The sequence below is a fragment of the Prionailurus viverrinus genome, chromosome A2 (genome assembly GCF_022837055.1).
Source record: "Prionailurus viverrinus isolate Anna chromosome A2, UM_Priviv_1.0, whole genome shotgun sequence".
NCBI lineage: Eukaryota > Metazoa > Chordata > Mammalia > Carnivora > Felidae > Prionailurus > Prionailurus viverrinus.
The window spans coordinates 168,574,712-168,591,375 of NC_062562.1; the positions used below are offsets into that span (position 1 = coordinate 168,574,712).

Here is a 16,664-nt window from a genome sequence, read left to right on the forward strand (position 1 = left end):
ATTCGGATGGGACAGAGCGAAACCGGCTCCTTCAGGACAGGATTTGTCAGCAGCTTCGACGTGCGGTTGCGGCCAACAGTCCCCGGAGGGGCGAGCCCGTCGGCCACAAAGCCTGCCTGTCCTGGGAGACCTGGTGCCACTTTGAGGGATCGCTCGGACAGAGCGATCGTGGCGGCTGCCGTGTGTCTTGGGTGGTCTCATGCTTAGTTTACTGGCGTTACTTCACTTAGAGAAGTTTTCTTCCATCTCACGAACGTATCTCTTGGGTGTCGGGCCCCCACACGCTCTCGAGAACTTAGGGGCTGCAGATACAGATACTCACGGAACGAGTCACCCCAACGACCACAGCCTTCTGTGAGAAGCGCCACTCCCACGTCACGTGGCCGCGGGCGAAGTACTAGCCTCTGAGTCCTGCGGACCACAAAGATTATGTGCCCAAGCACGCGGCTGGTAGCACCCGGCCTGGTCCGTGGGAGGTGGCCGGTGGCCTTGAGCAAATGACTCCCGCCGTGAAGTGCCACAAGCACTCGGGGGCGATTCTGTTCATAAGAGCTGTGTCACACGTGTGAGGTAACGGCCGGGAGAAAGGAAACAGCCTGCGTCTGGGGCCCTGAATGCCGCACGGAAAGACGCACGTTTCGGAGAACGGTTAAGGCAAAGTGGAGCTTCTGCAGAGACACGGGAATTCCGTCGGCAGTCTCAGAACCTTCCAGGTCCTTTTCTCCGGAGTGGAAGAAGCCGGGGACCCCACGCAGCGGAACAGCACCGGGCGGGTTCTCCTTGGAGCGTCAGCCACGCCGGAAGAGCAGAGCCGGGACCCACGGGCTCACGCGGCCCCCGTGGCCCCGGCGCGAAGTTCCTGCCTGAGCGCTTGTGCCGGGACCGGGCGGCCCGCGGGCACTGAGCTCCCCGTGCAGGGAGGCACCCCGCTCAGGCTGCGTGACCGCTGTCGGGGTGACGTGGAGGAAATCCAGCATCTCGTGGGTGGTGGGACCGGTTCCTCGGCCCCCTCCCAACGCTGCGGTTCGAGGGCTCTGTGCCGCGGTTACAAGTTTGGGCGCCACGACTCTGAGGTCCGGTGTGTTTTATTTTTTCCAGTAGCGTGAAGGTCGCTAGGGCGGGGCCGTGCAGACGTGCTCCAATCTGGGTTTCCGCTTGCTGGGGCGGGGAGGCCGTGGTACCCGTGCAGCGACACGCTCACAGGGCAGGGGCCGCCGGCCGGCCCCCTGCGGGCCCTGGACCCATCCCGACTTTGCAGAAAGCCGCTGCCGAGACGGGTCCCTCCTTCGGGTGGAGAGGCCGGAGAGGGCTGACGGGCAAGTCGGGACGGGAGCGGGAGCCTCCGAGGAGCAGAGGACACGTGCGGCACGGGTCAGCTGAGTGACCCTTAGCCCGGTGACGCGTTTGCCCTCAGGAGCTGCTGTCACCACCGGGATCCGAAACAGCCCAGGCTTCGCGCGTCGCCATGCTGCTGTGGGGGGGACGGGGTTGCCGCCCTGGGCCTACGCGCCGCTGCGTCCACGTACGTGTCACAGCGCTGGTGGAACCGCCCTCCCGACCGCGTCCTCCGCCGGACGGGAGCCATGCGGCCCGGCCGGTGCCCGGGGAGGACGCCTGCTCTCGGGTCCTGCTCGCTCTCACTGGCTCCGGCTCTCAGCGGTTCTCAGCGCCTGGGCCTGGCTGGGTGTCAGGATCGTGCGGAAGGAGACAGACCAGCCTGGCCTTTCAAATGCATTAGAGGGAGAGAAACTGTGATTTGAACACCATTTTCTACACTCATCAGAGGAGAACAATAGAAGAAGACACATTGAACACCTTATAACAATTTAAATGCTTACTAATTCCATTTCTTCACGTTTCATAAGATACAACCGTACGGGGGTTAACAAAGTAAGGGTCTTGAAAGCATTCAGTCCCTCAAAGGGAATTTTGTATCCTCAAGTTTTGAAAACAGAAGACTGATAATAAAACATTAGAAGACTCATTTAAATTCTGAAAGCAGGTAACACTTGATGAACGCCTCTAAACACGTTTAAACGTGCTTCGTGGGACCCAGGGCATTGCGCACCATCGACATGTAAGAAAGATCTGGTTTTCCGAAGGAAGTCTTAATTAAACGAGACTCACCTGCCAGAAGTCGGCCACGGTGGCGGGCAGGGGTCCCTGGGTGGCGATGTAGGCAGGGTTCCTGGGGTCATGGTCCATCTGCAGAGATAGGATGACAGTAACAAAGGTTAGCTACCAAGCTAGCAAAAAACCCAGGAAGTAAGGCACCGGCTACGGAGGAGGTGAAGGCGGCCCGTCCCGCGCCCAGTGCCGCATCGACACACGGCGTGTGCGGAGGCGAGAGAAGCAGGCTGGTCTTCCTTGGGTCCCCCGGGATGCCCCAGCGCTTGGCATTTAGGGGGAGTCCTGCGGCCTGTGCTCGGAGCCCGGGGATGGCGTGGGGATGCCTTCCGTACGCCTGACACGCAGGTAATGGGAGAGCGGCACAAGCCGAACGAGGACGGCGGATCAGAGAGGCCAGAGGCCAGCGGTCGGCGCACAGCGTGGGGTGTCACCGCCGCAGCGTCTCCGCGGATGCCACCGTGGCAGAGCAGCTCAGCCACGTGTCGCCCGAGCGGCCTCCACCCCGGCCACCTGCCAGCGGGAGCGGCCTGCGCACCCACCGTAGGCCACGCGCAGGGCTCACAGCGTGCCCTCTGTGAGAGCCACGGGTGCGGGGCTGGGAGTGGGGAGGCTCAGGCTCTGGGCGGGCGGGGGGCCCGCGAACAACGCCCCCCACCCCAGGTCTGGCAAGAACTGACGAACAGGCGCACCTCGCCCCCCAGGAAGCGTCGGCTCCTCTCGTGGGGAGCTCGTTTTTGTGGCCCCGAAAGGGCTCCGGCACACCAAGTCGTCCGGGGGGTCTGGAGCACCGCGTGCAGACCCGCCCCGGGACACGCGGCCCAGCCTTCCAGCCGCTCATTTCCGATTCTATTCCTACTGTGCCAGGCAAGGGGCTGAAAACAAACAAACAGCAGAATGCGGTCGTGGGACTCCTGGCCGGCGGATTCGTCCGAGTGCAGCCTGCTGGCCTCAACAGAGGGAGTCTGGCTCAAAGTACCTTAATTACAACATTTAATTCAAAGACTGAGCAACAAAGCCTGGCGCCGGGCTGTTGTGCGGACGGCCCTTTCCCCTTGGGGTCGCGCCCGGCCCCAGAGCACGGGGGCATCAGCGTCGTGTCCCCAAGGACTGCCCTGCCCGCCACGCGCTCCAGAAGGAACCTGGGAGACCCCCCCGGAGGCCCAGACGGGCCGTTCGCCTCCAGACGTGCTCAGTGCCTGATTCTTTCCCCTCAGGCACTAGAGTTTACTCTTGTGATGCCAGGGTTTGATCACGGATTTGAAATTCTCTGCAGTCGAAGACAGTTATTAAGCATACGTTTCCCAATACAGCGAGAAAGGAAGTTTCAACCACACGTCGTCTGTGGCAACACGCGAGGACGTCAGCGTGTGGGCCAGAGCCACCTTGAGACACGGCCCTGTGTCTCGGAGAGCAGCCCGCGGGAGGAGCGGTCCCTGGAACGCCGGTCCGGGGAATCCGTGCCTCCAGCCCTTCAGGGATGACGGCCGTCGGCACGAGAGAGCACACGCGCACCGAATAATTACACACGCCGTGGAAGGGGGGGGCGTGAGTCATTCCCACGTGACAACAGTGGGACGCTGGCTGGGGTTGGGGAGCAGGAACGTCTTTCTCTGCCTCCAGTTGAGTGATTCCCAGTCACAGCCGGACCTCGTTTTCAAATTCGCCACGACACGCACAATACAGGTAAATTACGTTACTCTCTCCGCAAGCCCCAATGAAAACGTTTCAGTAGAAAAGCTTAGCAGAAATAAGGAGTTTCGATTTTTTCAAAATATGCACTTGTGGGGGTGACAGCTATTTACAAAAACCCCATCCCTTCCCAGCAAACGATTCTGCAAGAAAAGTAAAACCCACCTCCTTTTCAAACGCGCTTTTTTGCCCACAGCAATTTAGAGAGCTTCTCGTTTAAAAATCGTTACTATGTTCAAACTAGCGGCTTAGCTGCTTTCAAACTGAGAGATCTGTGACGAGGAGTAAAAACCTGAGCAGGGCTTCAGCAGCGTAAATGAGGCATCCTACCGCGGCAGGTCTCCGTGGTCCACCCCGTCGCTCAGGCGCCTGGACGAGGGACGACGTGGCTCGGGCCGCGGAGGCGGTCACGTGGCCGCCACTCGGGAGGCAGTAAATAGCATAATGATCCCAGAGTGGCGACATGTGTCATCAGCGCAACAATGACTCAAAGACAATTACAGTGACTTCATCCCGTGCACATTCTGTTGAACGGAAAATGTTTCTGGGCAGAAGCACGTCGCTCATGTTGTGCGCGTGGCAAATACCAGGCGACAGAAAGCCTGATGGTCATGGGCGGTCTTTAACTGAGGAACGCAAAGCAAATATTTCACCAAGTGAACAGAAGCTTTATATTTAAGATTTCCAAGGCAGGTTAAGTGTGAGCAGAGGCAATCAAGTAAGTTTCTACTAACACTGCCTTTTCCATCAGGAACTCGGGCTGCGACCCCAACACGTGGACGTGGACGCGGACGCGTCTTCCGCTACCGTTCCCAGCGCGCGCGTGAACGTGGCGCCTGCTGCTTCCTACGGTCTGTGCTGTGTCTCCTCCCCCTCCTCTCTCGTTATCCTCCTTTCCTTTGTCGTGTACTGTTTCCTTGTACGTCTGTGATGTTCACCAACACGAGCTCCGGGACCGTGGAGAGTCAGCTCCCGTCTCTTGGCCTCCGTCCCGGCGTCTGGGACCAGATGTGCTGCACCAGGGCCTCCACGTGCCCGTTCCTTCCGGGATTCCACGTGCGTGCCTGTGTGGGTGTCCTGGCGGCCACCTGAGACTATCAGCGAGAGCCCGTGCGTATACGCCCCACGCCCCCGGGTGGCCCTCTCCTTCGTGGACCGCCTGACAGAAGCGTCCAATCAAACGTGACTTAACGCCGAGTGACTGCATGTTAAGTGCGGGCCACAGGGTGCCAGGTCCCAAGTCTAATCAACAGCACGATTTTGCTTTTCCTGTCTGTTTTTTTCCCCAGAGAGAGGAAAACCGTTTGTTTGTGCTGAATCCCTTATCCACGGGGCTGGCTGATTCTTACGAAGACACCAAAGGAGGCGGGGAGCCGGAAGGGTGTATCGCTATGAATTTCTACATGCACAGGTACGACGTACCAGAAAACACACCTCACCACCTGCCAGAAGCCGCGGAATGGCAGTTTTTAACTAGGTGTGAGTCGTTTTCAAAACTCTAACGTGCATTAAAAACTCAGCAATAATTCCTCCAGTCGTGCCAGCAGAACAGATTGTTAAACCCAAGCATTCAGCCTGTCAAGACCAGGGGCCCACGTCCTGAAGCCTCCAAGAGCACCGGGGAAGAAACCGGCCGTCTGCACGCCGATGTGTCTTTCGGGGGGGGGGGGGGGCGCCAGCCCTGCTCCTGCGCCCACGGGGCCTTGCCTTCACCCTGACCCCACGACCCGGGAGGGGTGCGGGGCCGCGCCTCTACTCTGAGATCTCGGAGAGGACGCACGCGTGTTTTCTTTCTGAATGCCTACCCACCTGCCCCTGCATCTGTTCTGACACGTCGAGCAAACTTCACAGAACGTTTTCTTAGAAACAAGCAGATATCAAACCTGAGTTTTTGAGCCACTTTTCCCGACACTAAGTGTTCATGGGAGAATTTACCGAGAAACGGTAGCTTCGGAAATCGATGTGAGGGAGACTGACTTGGGAGCTGAAGTTACTTTCATATTTTATTTGTCTGAGTTGAGATTTAAGTAGATTATAGGCTACAACAGGCACACATGGATGTTTGCTCGTGGGTATTTTCTGAGAGCCAGACAGCTGGCTCCCACATTTCGCCGATTTCTTATGACACTCAGGACATCTGACCAGTCCTCCTTTCCCGAGGCGTCCGTGCGTACCTGTATTCGTTCCGTGTGTTCTGAATCAAAGGCTTTTTCTCCCTCGATAAAGAGTGGAATGAAAGCAAGTGTAGCTTCAAGTTTGGGGAATTGCAGACCCGTTCCCGTAAAGAAGTTTGCGTGCAGTTTCGAGCAAATGGGCGTCACTGCCCCGAGTCAGTCCGCGTCCCAGGCACAGCCACGCTGCGCTCTCAGGCGGGGCTGGCGGGCGTCCCTCCGCCGTGCTGAGCAGGAAAACAGGGTTCCCGTTGACTTTCCTGACCTCTGATCTCAAAGCGAAGACTGCACGTATTTACGAGCTGAGGACTTCCCTGGCATTTGACGAGGCCAAGTACAGACGTGACGGATGCAGTTCTGCTACTTCTCTTCCGCACGGCCAGGGTCTTCTGGGGCTGGGACCGTTAGCTTTGCGTCCAACCGCCGCTCGGAAGCTCATCGTCACCGTCCTCCGGCTACTTCAGGAAGAAGAGGTTCTGTGCTTCTTTCTTAGAGCCCGAGTTAAAAAAAGAGAAAGAACTGTGGCACGAGACAAAAGGGAAACATAAACGAGGCCTTAAATCCCTCTCCTCTCGGGCGTCGCCTTCGGACCAGGCCCCCGCCCGGTAAGCCCGGGGAGGCCGGAACGCGGGAGCGCTGCTGCAGGTGTCCAGGGGGCAGCGGGTTCCCGCAACCCGCTTCGGCTTCAAGTACGCACACATCGGGAAGCTGGAACCCGTCGAAGTGGGGGGAGCTGGGCACGCCCCAACTCTGGACTCGCATCGTTCAGACCCGAAAAGAATTGCGTTATTTCTCTTCCTGGCCCCGGTGGGGCTCTGGCTTGATTTCGGAATCCGAAACGACACAAAAGCACCGGGCACGGCACAGGGCACTTACTGAGAGAGACCGAATGGCTCCGAATGAGAACCTTCGGGACACGGAGGGAACCGACCCTTGAGGGCCACCTGTGCTGAAGGAACGAGGCTCCTTCCTAAAAATAACTGCAGGAGCTGAGTCTGGGCTCAGGGGGTGTAGACAGAGCAGCAGACCGGCTCTTAACCCACTTCCTCGCGGCAAGCATGTAACGCACTGCTCCCGCTGTGGGCCGAGAGGGCCGCAGATGGGGTCTGACCGGGGCGTACCGGACTCCCACAACAGGCTTCCTGAGATACATGGAACCAGCAGCCACGAGAACGGTCCACCGTCCACGGCCGCGGCTCGCGATCACATGTTCTCATGTCAAGCCTGCTCCTGGGGGCTGGGAGGGGTTGTCAGGACGAATCCAGGGGCGACCCCGGGGTTTCACGGAGCCGTCCACGCGTCACCGGCGCGCTCTGAGCCGGAGTCCCACGGGCGCTGTGTCTGCCTGAACGCACATCGGATGGCGCTGTGACGTCCTGAAGCTTCCCTGCACAGTTTACGGGGCTGCTGAGGGGGGACCACAACCAGCCTCCCCCACAAAGCCCCGCCGGCTCCCACACTCTCCGCCGTCAACCACGTGCTTTAACACATCCATTCCGTGGACCCTAATTGTACTTTCTTCCCACTTGGAATCGTTCCAACTTCGTTTTGAAAAGCCAGGCTGAGCATCGATTAGTCCGTCCTCGCCCGCCCCCCCCCCCCCCCCCCCCGCCGCCACTGCTCCCACAGCGTCTGTGACGGGAGAGGCCCACACCAGGTGTGGGCTTCCAGGGACTCTCCCTGAGCCCGAGAGCCTGCCTGTCGGGGGTCTCCCCAGGGGCTTCTGTGGTCTCAGAGGCAGAGAGCGCGGCCCGCGGAGGCACAGCCCCGCACTCGCTCCCCGTCCTCAGGGGTAGATCTGCCCTGGAAACACCCACGGAGACCAGCCTGCGCCCACACCTGCCCGGCGGCCTCCGTCATTTTATCAAGGGGCCGGTGGGTCTCACGTTGTCCATCCCCCCTGAATAAACAGGGAACAAGTGGGTCTGGGGGAGAGGGGCACAACCGACTGTAGATTTTCCTGAAATTCACGCTTCTCGTCAGTAAGCCAGCGGACCCAGGACCGCTCTCTCCCGGCGAGGACCCAGCCCAGGCCGGCTGGTGATGAGTCAGCTGGCTCACCAGTCATCCGGTGGAGACTAAGTGCCTAGTTGGCTAGTAGTCGGAGGAGACTAGCTGACCGGCCGGCTGAGGCCATATCCGCTCGTGACCGGGGGTGGGGGCGCACGTGGGGAGGTACTCACGATGGGGCTGGCGTTGATGTAGTCCGACCTGCTGTGGCTGTTCTCCGATCTCAGGAGGACCCTGGAGTGATCGTCTGCAAACAAGCCCAAAGGCGTAACGTTAGATGTGCACGCGGGCCTGTGTCTGTAAGGGGCTGTGCAAGGAAACCGTGGCACCGGGTGCCCGTGCAGGTGACGTCCCCTCCTGGGCTCTGCTTAGGCCACTTACCATCACTTCCTTCTCCAGGAGAAGGGTGTGTGGGCACCTGACGCTAGGTTTCACCCAGTAGAAGTTAGATATTTTCGTGTTTTTCTTACACAGATTCAAATCCCAGGATTAGTGTTCCTCTGCAAGATTATAGTTAAGGCCTCCCTTTATTTATTATTATTCTTTAAGTTTTTAAAAGTTTATTTAGTTTGAGAGAGAAAGAGACAGCACAAGTAGGGGAGGGGCAGAGAGAGAGGGAGAGAGACCCAAGCAGGGTCCGTGCTGTCAGCCCAGAGCCCGACGTGGGGCTCGATCCACGAAGCCACGAGATCATGACCTGAGCCGAAATCGGACGCCTAACCGACTGAGCCACCCAGGTGCCCCTATGGGTTTCCCTTTAAGTAGGAGACATATTTGGCCACATATGGGAAACACGTATCAACATGAATATTGAGATATTAGACAACTGTTCTGTATATAAAATTCAGTGATCTGGGAACGGCTAAATCCTGGGATGACAGGAATTTCGTTTTAAAGGGAGAATGGGAGAAAAAGCAAACAGTTACAGAACGAACAGAGATTTGTGCAAGCGGGGGTCCCCTGACGACACAGCCAAGTGCCTTAAACATGCACAGCAACCTGACTGATTTTGCAGCCAGACATATCAGTGGGGATTAGAGACGTGATTGTCAAAGCTTAGTGTGTTTGATACACGAATCATTCTTTATTTTTTAGATTTTTTTAACATCTACTTATTGTTGAGAGAGCATGAGCAGGGAAGGGGCAGAGAGAGAGAGGGAGACACAGAATCCGAAGCAGGCGCCAGGCTCCGAGCTGTCAGCATAGAGCCCGACGTGGGGCTCGAACTCCCAAACCGCAAGATCGTGACCTGAGCTGAAGTCAGATGCTTAACCCACTGGGCCACCCACGTGCCCCTGAATTACTCTTTTTTAAAAAAGTTTATTTATCTTTGAGAGAGAAAGCACGAGAGGGGGAGGGGCGGAGAGAGAGGGAGAGAGCGGACCACAGGCAGGCCCATGCCGCCAGCACAGAGCCCGACGTGGGGCTGGATCCCACGAACTGGGAGATGATGACCTCAGCCAAAATCAAGAGTCGGACGCTTAACCGACTGCGCCGCCCAGGCGCCCCTGACACGCGAATGATTCCTAATTCTGGTTCCGGAATAACCACCTTCCTGTGTATGGTGACGCCCCTCTTTGCCTGTTTTCAGGAACTTTCAAAGCTGCGCCCTCGGTCGGGTGCGGAGGAGGCGGCGCAGGGAGCAGGGCAAGGCCACTCCCCGGCGGGGAGCCGGCTCGGGGAGGGAGGCCCACGAGGGTCCCTCCTTCCTCCCACCGTCCCCGGGCGCGCGGCCACCTTGTCCGTCCTCTGCGAGGAGCAGCTGAGAACTGCAAGCCGCGGAGAACGGCGGTGTGCTCGACCCCGCCATCTCCGCTCCAGTGAATGGCTTCGGGTGTTGTACACAACCCCGACTTCTTTTCTTGTGAGAAAACAGAGACAACCTGGCCGGAGCCTAGGAAGCCAGGGATTTGGGGGGCGCTGAGTGGTTCACCCCGGTCCTGAATTTCAGCGGCGTCTCCCAGGTCCGGGCTCCCGGCCTTGAAAGCAGCTTGGGCAGTGGGGGAGGGAACGCGCGGGGACTCTGCTTCGGTTTCATGTCTCCAGGACGTTTTACTGAATCTCTTTTAACAACAACTCTGGGGCCTGGGAAACTTGGTGGGTCTACGGGACCGGATGTCATCCCAGCGGTCCTACCGAGGTATCGACGTTGGCTTTTTTGCAGTAGAGACGAGACAGATGAGAAACATCTAGCGTTGCGGACGAGCCCGGACGTTGCATGGTTTGCTTGGAGGCCATCTGCACCCAAAGGTTGCGGAAACGCTGCGAAGGCACGTAGCTGCGGAGACGTCCCCCTGAGGCGTGAAAAATAATACAAAAACCCCACGTGCTCGATGGTTTTGGGGTCCTGCACAGATTTATTCTTGAGAGACTGAAAACTGGCACTGGCAGGAAACTGAGATACAAATCACCAGAAAAGCTGGTGACCTGTGTCATCGTAACACATTGCAGACACTACCGCGCTGGGAAAACCTGGTGCGTCTGCCTCCACGTTGCTCCATTTCCTTGGCTGCCGTGACCCGGGGCCTGGAAACCCGCGCTCAGCCCTGCGCGTGAGCATGCTAGTTGTTGAAGGAACGTCGCGGACGGCCGAGACTCGTACAAACTGTCCGACGGGAACCCCACGTTCCCCTGAGCAGATACGGAAGTACGTATAGAAATAACGTCGCTGTGTCCAAGACTTATAGGACCATGGTGACAGGATTCCTATCTGCAAAGATCGAGTGACCAAGGACAAAGGAGTTTCACGGTCCCTGTCAGACCCCTTCTGGCTCCCGGATGTTTGCGGTCATCGGTCACCTTTGGACTCCAGCCCCTCCTGCCGCCCCTTCTCTCGACACAAAGGAAGCCTGCATTTGTGCCGAGGCAAGATGGTTCTCCGGGATGACGGTCCGCCACCTTGGTCTGCTGGCTTCCCGGGCAGGGTCACTTTCCTGACCCCAACACCTGGCCTCTTGACTTACTGGCCTGTCACACAGCAAGTGGAACAAACTCAGACTTGGTTACAGTGACCCCCAAACCAAGTTCAAAAAGCCCAGTTTCACTGTGGGGCTCTTCACGGACGCATCAAGCTGGAGACGGCGATGTGTCGTTCAGAAGCAGGCACCTTTTCTGAAGGCTGTACCTAGTCTATTGTTGCAGCCTACGTACAGTTCTGGAATACAGAAGCAGAGCTTCGAGCTGCTTGCGGAGGGTTCCAGAGGGCCTCCCAGGAGCCCCGCCCTATGAGAAATCGTCTCAACACAGCCAAGTTCAGACACTGCCGATAGTGGCAGTGAGGACCCCTCCTGCCTGAGAACCTTTCACAAAGAGCAGGGTCACGGCGAGAGGGAGGGGAGGGGTACAGGGGGCAAGAACTGGACCGTGTATCTCTGGCTTCAGAGGGCGAGCTGTGAGGGTCCCAAACGTGGCCCGGCCGGACAGGCGCGGGCCTGAGGGCTGCTGGGTGCCCTTCACCTCCAAGGGGACAGCGCTGCCCTGTCCTGCGAGCAAGCAGCTCGGTGAACGCACGCCAGCTGAGTCTTCTAGTCAGGAAATGGAGAAGACGCTTCACAGGTTCGGGAGTCTCGGCGAAATACAGACACAATCTAGGAGCCGGGTGCTCTGAAGGACAAGGGGACAAGCTGCTGGGAGCCGCTGAGCCGAAGCCCGGCTGTGAGGCCAGCCCTGCCGTCACGCCGTCTGCGAAGCACCGCGTCGGCCGCGTCACTTCCCGCAGGCCACCCTTTCACAGGCACCAGTGAGGTCGGGACAAGGGCTTCAGAAGCTCCCAAGCCCTGCCACCTTACGGTCACGTAACTGAGTTTGCGGTGACACGGCGATTTCAAAGTGAACGGTGAACTTGCTTTGTTTTTCACACTGGGCCGTCTGAACCCCCATGTGGGACATCTGAGCCACCCGGGAAGGACCAGAGCGCCAGACAGGGCGCCGTGGAGGTACGGTCACGCGGCGGGGACGACCCGGGGGGCGTTTCGATTGCTTGGGTGAATGCCAACTCTTTTGTGGTTCACTTTCCCTGCTCATCTTTCTAAAAGGGCCGCTAGGGGAGACGATGAGCTGGCATCAGTTGGGAGTGGCTGCCTCCGCCCTTCGTAAGGGCAACGGCTGAGATTCACTCAAGCTCAGCCAGCAAGTTGGAGGTGAGGCCGGCGGGGCAGGGGGCGGGGCGCTCAGGAGCACACCCTCGTGTCCCCGGCCCACGCCCCGCGGACGGAGTATGGTTCCTCGGGATGGTGTGCGAGCACAGGCTCCCGCCCCGGGAGCAAACACGACACAGCGGTCGCAACCACGGAGCAAAGTTCTACAGCCACCCGGGTGCTTACGCTTCGGCTGAGAAGGGGGCGTGTTCTTTAGGGTTAGAGAGCTCACCCGGAAGCCAGAGAGGGAAAACTCCGTGCCTTCCGCTCTGTCTCTGGCCCTAAGACGCAGCCGTTTTCCCTTCCAAGACCCCCAACGGTAAGTCTTATCAAGGAGGGAAGGAGAAAATCGCCCCGCAGGTGGAAGTCGGGAGGCGTGTGCACACGCTGCTTTTCCTAACTCCTTGTCCCGAGCTTCTCCAATATTCTGTCTCTTCTAAAAGTAGTTCCACAGATGCTACCTTTCTTCTTGTGCCCTACATAGAACAGGGGCTACACCCCCATTGTAGATGGAAGAAGCCAAGGCCCAGGAAGGTGCGATGTTTGCCTTGGCAAAGGCCACACGGCCAGCGGCTAAGAGCCCAGGGCTTGAGTCCCGGCCCTGCCACCTGCTAGCCCGGTGACATTTGGGTAAATTACTCAGTGTTTTAAAGGCCAGATCTGTCATCCAAAACGTGGGCTGGCGCTCTTCCAGGGTCGTCGTGATGAACGCACATGTGAAGCACTGGCTGGAGCGCCTCGTGCACGGCAAGGGGCGGAGGCGCAAGTCCAAGGCCACAGGCGGACGGACGGACACAGACCTAACTGATGAAAGGTCAGTTAACTCGGCAAGAGTTATTTACGGTGCACCGTGTGGTCAGTGAATACAAAAGGATTTCCACGGACGCCGGAAGGAACAAGTTCTAGAAGGTCTTCTTGATTGCTGGCAGGGCAAAGAGCACTTGAAGGCAGCCCGGGGCACTTCGGGAGGGCTGCGGCCGAGCCATCAGCTAGCACGTGCCGTCATCCGAACACGTCCCCGTGAACCCGTCGAAGGAAGGTGCGCGGAGGCTTCCTGTGCCTCTAACCCGCCCTGCGACACTGAAGATAGTGTTTTCCGAGGCGCCTTGGTTACGTCATTCACGCCAAGTGAACCGATGCGTGTGAGTCAATAATCTTCCCGCGAGGAGCGGATGAATTCCCTGATGTCGAGTGTCTCCAGCTCAGGCGCGTGGGTGTGTGGGGGGGGTCGCTGGTGCACACTGGCCTCGCACAAGGGAATTTTCGTCACCCAAGCAGTCGGCCAGCGTCCTCGTGGGGCCTTCCGGCGGCGTCTTGCTGTTACGCCCTTTCCTTTACTTTGACGGCGTGGCCAGTGGGGACGCGGGGCGTGTGCGGTGACCCGCCAGCGTTCTGTGCTGGAGGGTCGGGGCTCTGAGACCGGAGTGGAGACCGGTGCGCCCGGAGAAGCGACGGCATCAGCAACCACCGGCATCTTCTCCGGTTTCGTGGGTCCACAGAGGGTTTAGTGCACGCGGCCCGGAGCTCTCCGCTGCTCTCCAGCTGTCAAAGCTGGTCTGACGACTGTCGCCAATCACACCCGGTAACGTCTTTCTGTTAGGACTTGTCATAGTTGAGTGAGGCAATAAAGTTCTGTATTCTGCTTGTTTCGAGACTGCCTGGCGTGTTTCTTTGCAGATCTAGGAACCGGATGACCACAGCGTGATCGTGAAACACGCTTGCTCTGGAGTGGTAAGTCCTCTCTAGAGAGGTTGGCTCAAGCTTCTGTCCGGGGCTTCCCTTCCTCAGTAAGTAGGCAGGTCTCCTGCTCTTAGTTGAGCTTGCTGAAAACTCTTAGTTCAACCTATAAAGATCACCGAACATCCCAGATGAAAAAGCTCCACCCAGAGGCTCCTTGGATGAGCACACGGCGCGTCTGGGTGGCCCGGGTGGGGAGGTCCCAGATTCACAGCAGCCTCCCACGCCCGGAGGTGGTGACAGAACAAGACCGGTCCGGTGCCCCGGCCGTCACGCGCCACAGAGGCTCACGTCGACTTCCCGTCCCCGACTCAGAAGCAGGCCTCGAGTCACACGGCGGCCGGCAGTCCCTGGTCATGGGGGCTGGTCTCTTTTCTAGTTGCTTCAATAGTTTCACCAGCCTCTCTGCCGATGTCTCAACAAGAAATCCCAAATAGGACTGCCAGCCTGCCCTGTGTGTGAATGACAGCGCAGTGCGTCACAAAGGCCCGGACCACAGCGGGACACCCACCCCGGAGGCAGTTCCAGATGCGTGTGGGCCTCCCCCACCGCTGTGCGCCTGCGTGGGAAAGGCGCGCTCTGGGCACCGATGCTGGTGTTGCCGAGGTCTGCGTCCTGGCATTGCCCACCCAGCCCCCCAGGGCTCTGGAGGCACGTGGGGCCAAAAGCTGACCTGAGAAACGCTTGTCTCCACAACACAAGATAGGTCGGCATCCCGAACCCCCGGTACCACAGACGCGCCCCAGGTGGAGATGTCTGGTGTCCTTGTGGGAAGGGGGACTTGGGACACAGAGGCAGACGCAGAAAGGTGATGACATGTGGGCAGCGAGGGCACAGACAGCCGGTTGCGGCCCGCAGAGAGCCTGGACGGAGCCAGCCCTGCCCACGCCCGGGGCTCCGACATCTCGCCTCCGGGACTGAGAATTAACTCCTGTCGCTTGGCTGCTGTCCTGGACGCCACACCCAGAGGCGGGGCTCTGTCCTGCTCTGGCTCGCTCACGGTCCCCAGGCACGCGCACCTCCTCCGTGGCAATCACACACGCTCAGCACAGATCAGGTTGTGTTCTTACGAGAACACAGCTGCCCCAGAGAACAATGGGGAGACTGGAGACCGGCTGTCTTTTCAAGTCTTCCAGTAACAGTCGCAACATCTGAAGGGCACCCAGGCAGACACAGTGACCCCAGGGGCCCTCTGTAGCGCTGAGACAACATTACTATCCCAGGCCTTGCCAGTAGGATGCTTCTGGAAAAGCGAAGAGAGCTCGGCAGGGTACACGTTCACGCAGGTAACCGAGATTTAGAGCAAACGCGCCGCGGGGAGGAACGCCCAAATGGCCCCGGAACAAGCCCTTTCCCGGGAGAAGGGGTGTGACCCTGGGGAAGGGGGGCAGGGGGCAGACTCGGAGCGGCTTCTGGCTTCCTCGGTCCCTGCGACCAGGCCTGAGCGGCCATGCCCCGCACCCAACGGCCCAGCTCTGCGGGGAGGGTGAGCTGCTGGCGAGGAGGCGGCCGTCGCGGAGGGACCACGAGACCATGTCCTGGTGGACGGTGGACGACAGACACCCGGGGAGCGCCCCCTGGGGAGACGCGGTGCCTCCCGCATCCCAAGGGATGCACCCGCGCGCTCGGCCAGTGTCCAGCAGATAACCCTACCTCGGGCGCAGAGGAGTTCCCCAAATCCGCTGTGCCTGAGACCCCGGGGCGGCCCGTCCGGTGGGGCGACGCCGGCGTCTGGGCCAAGAGGCTGGTGGTGCAGACGGTGCCACGTCTTCGTCCCCATCAGAGACCCACACGGAAGCCGGTCCCACGGTCCCTGCGACAGCGGTGGAGCCGACCCACAGGGCGCAGGCGCGGACGGGGTGGGTCCCCTGTGGCCGCCGTAAGAAGGGCCACCCTCGGTGGCTGCGGGCACCACCCATGAATCACAGCCTCGAGTCTCCGTCCTCACCGAGGTGCCCGCACGTGGGTTCTGAGGGTCCAGGCACAGCGCGCCGCCCTGCCTTCGCCGGCTGTTCCCCACTCGCGACCCCTCCACACGCACGTCGGAGCCCCTCCCGCTTCCCGGCTCTGCACCCCGCCACACCTCCCGGCGGCCCCCTCGCGCCCCTACCCCGCGCCCCTCCTCCACGCACCCCACCCCACCCCTCACCGCCCTCCCCCATGCCCCCACCCTCCTCCTCCATGCATCCTCGCACCCCCCACTCCTCCCTCTTCCCCACGCCCCCCGCCCTCCACCACACACCCCTGCACCCCCCCCCCGCTCCTCCCACTGCCCTCTTCTACGTGCCCCCCACCCCTCACCGCCCTCCCCCACGTCCCCACCCCCTCCTCCCTCCTCTATGCACCCCACCCCACCCTCCCCCACGCCCTCACTCCCCTCCTCCATGCACCCCCGCACCCCCCACTCCTCCCTCTTCCCCACCCCCCCCACCCTCCACCACACACCCTTGCACCCCCCCCCCGCTCCTCCCACTGCCCTCTTCTACGTGCCCTCCCCTCCCCTACGTGCCCTCCCCTCCCCACCCCTCACTGCCCTCCCCCACGCTCCCCGCACCGCCCGCCCCACGCGTGCCGCCCATTTCCTTCCAACCCCCATACCCCCTCCGCCCCCACGGCTCCCTCTTCTCTCCCCCTCGCACCCCCTCTTCCCTCCCCCACACGCCCCCTACTCCTCTTCCCCCTGCACCACCCTCCTCCACTCGCCCCTGCCCCGCAGTTCTAGGGAACCGCCCTACGTCAACACAGCTGATCAGCAAACCTTCCTTCCATCTGCCACGTAAATCCCATCACG

General features: G+C 59.9%; 1 protein-coding gene across 2 annotated transcripts in view; it reads right to left on the reverse strand.

Moving 5' to 3' along the window:
* Nucleotides 1-16,664, reverse strand: part of PTPRN2 (protein tyrosine phosphatase receptor type N2) — an 805,972-nt gene that overhangs the window by 33,252 nt on the left and 756,056 nt on the right. For both annotated transcript variants that reach the window (XM_047850353.1, XM_047850352.1), the window contains 2 exons: nucleotides 8,174-8,247; nucleotides 2,128-2,205 (listed from right to left, as the gene is read on the reverse strand). In XM_047850353.1, the coding sequence (XP_047706309.1) occupies nucleotides 2,128-2,205; nucleotides 8,174-8,247 (152 nt within the window). The remainder of the gene's footprint in view (nucleotides 1-2,127; nucleotides 2,206-8,173; nucleotides 8,248-16,664) is intronic.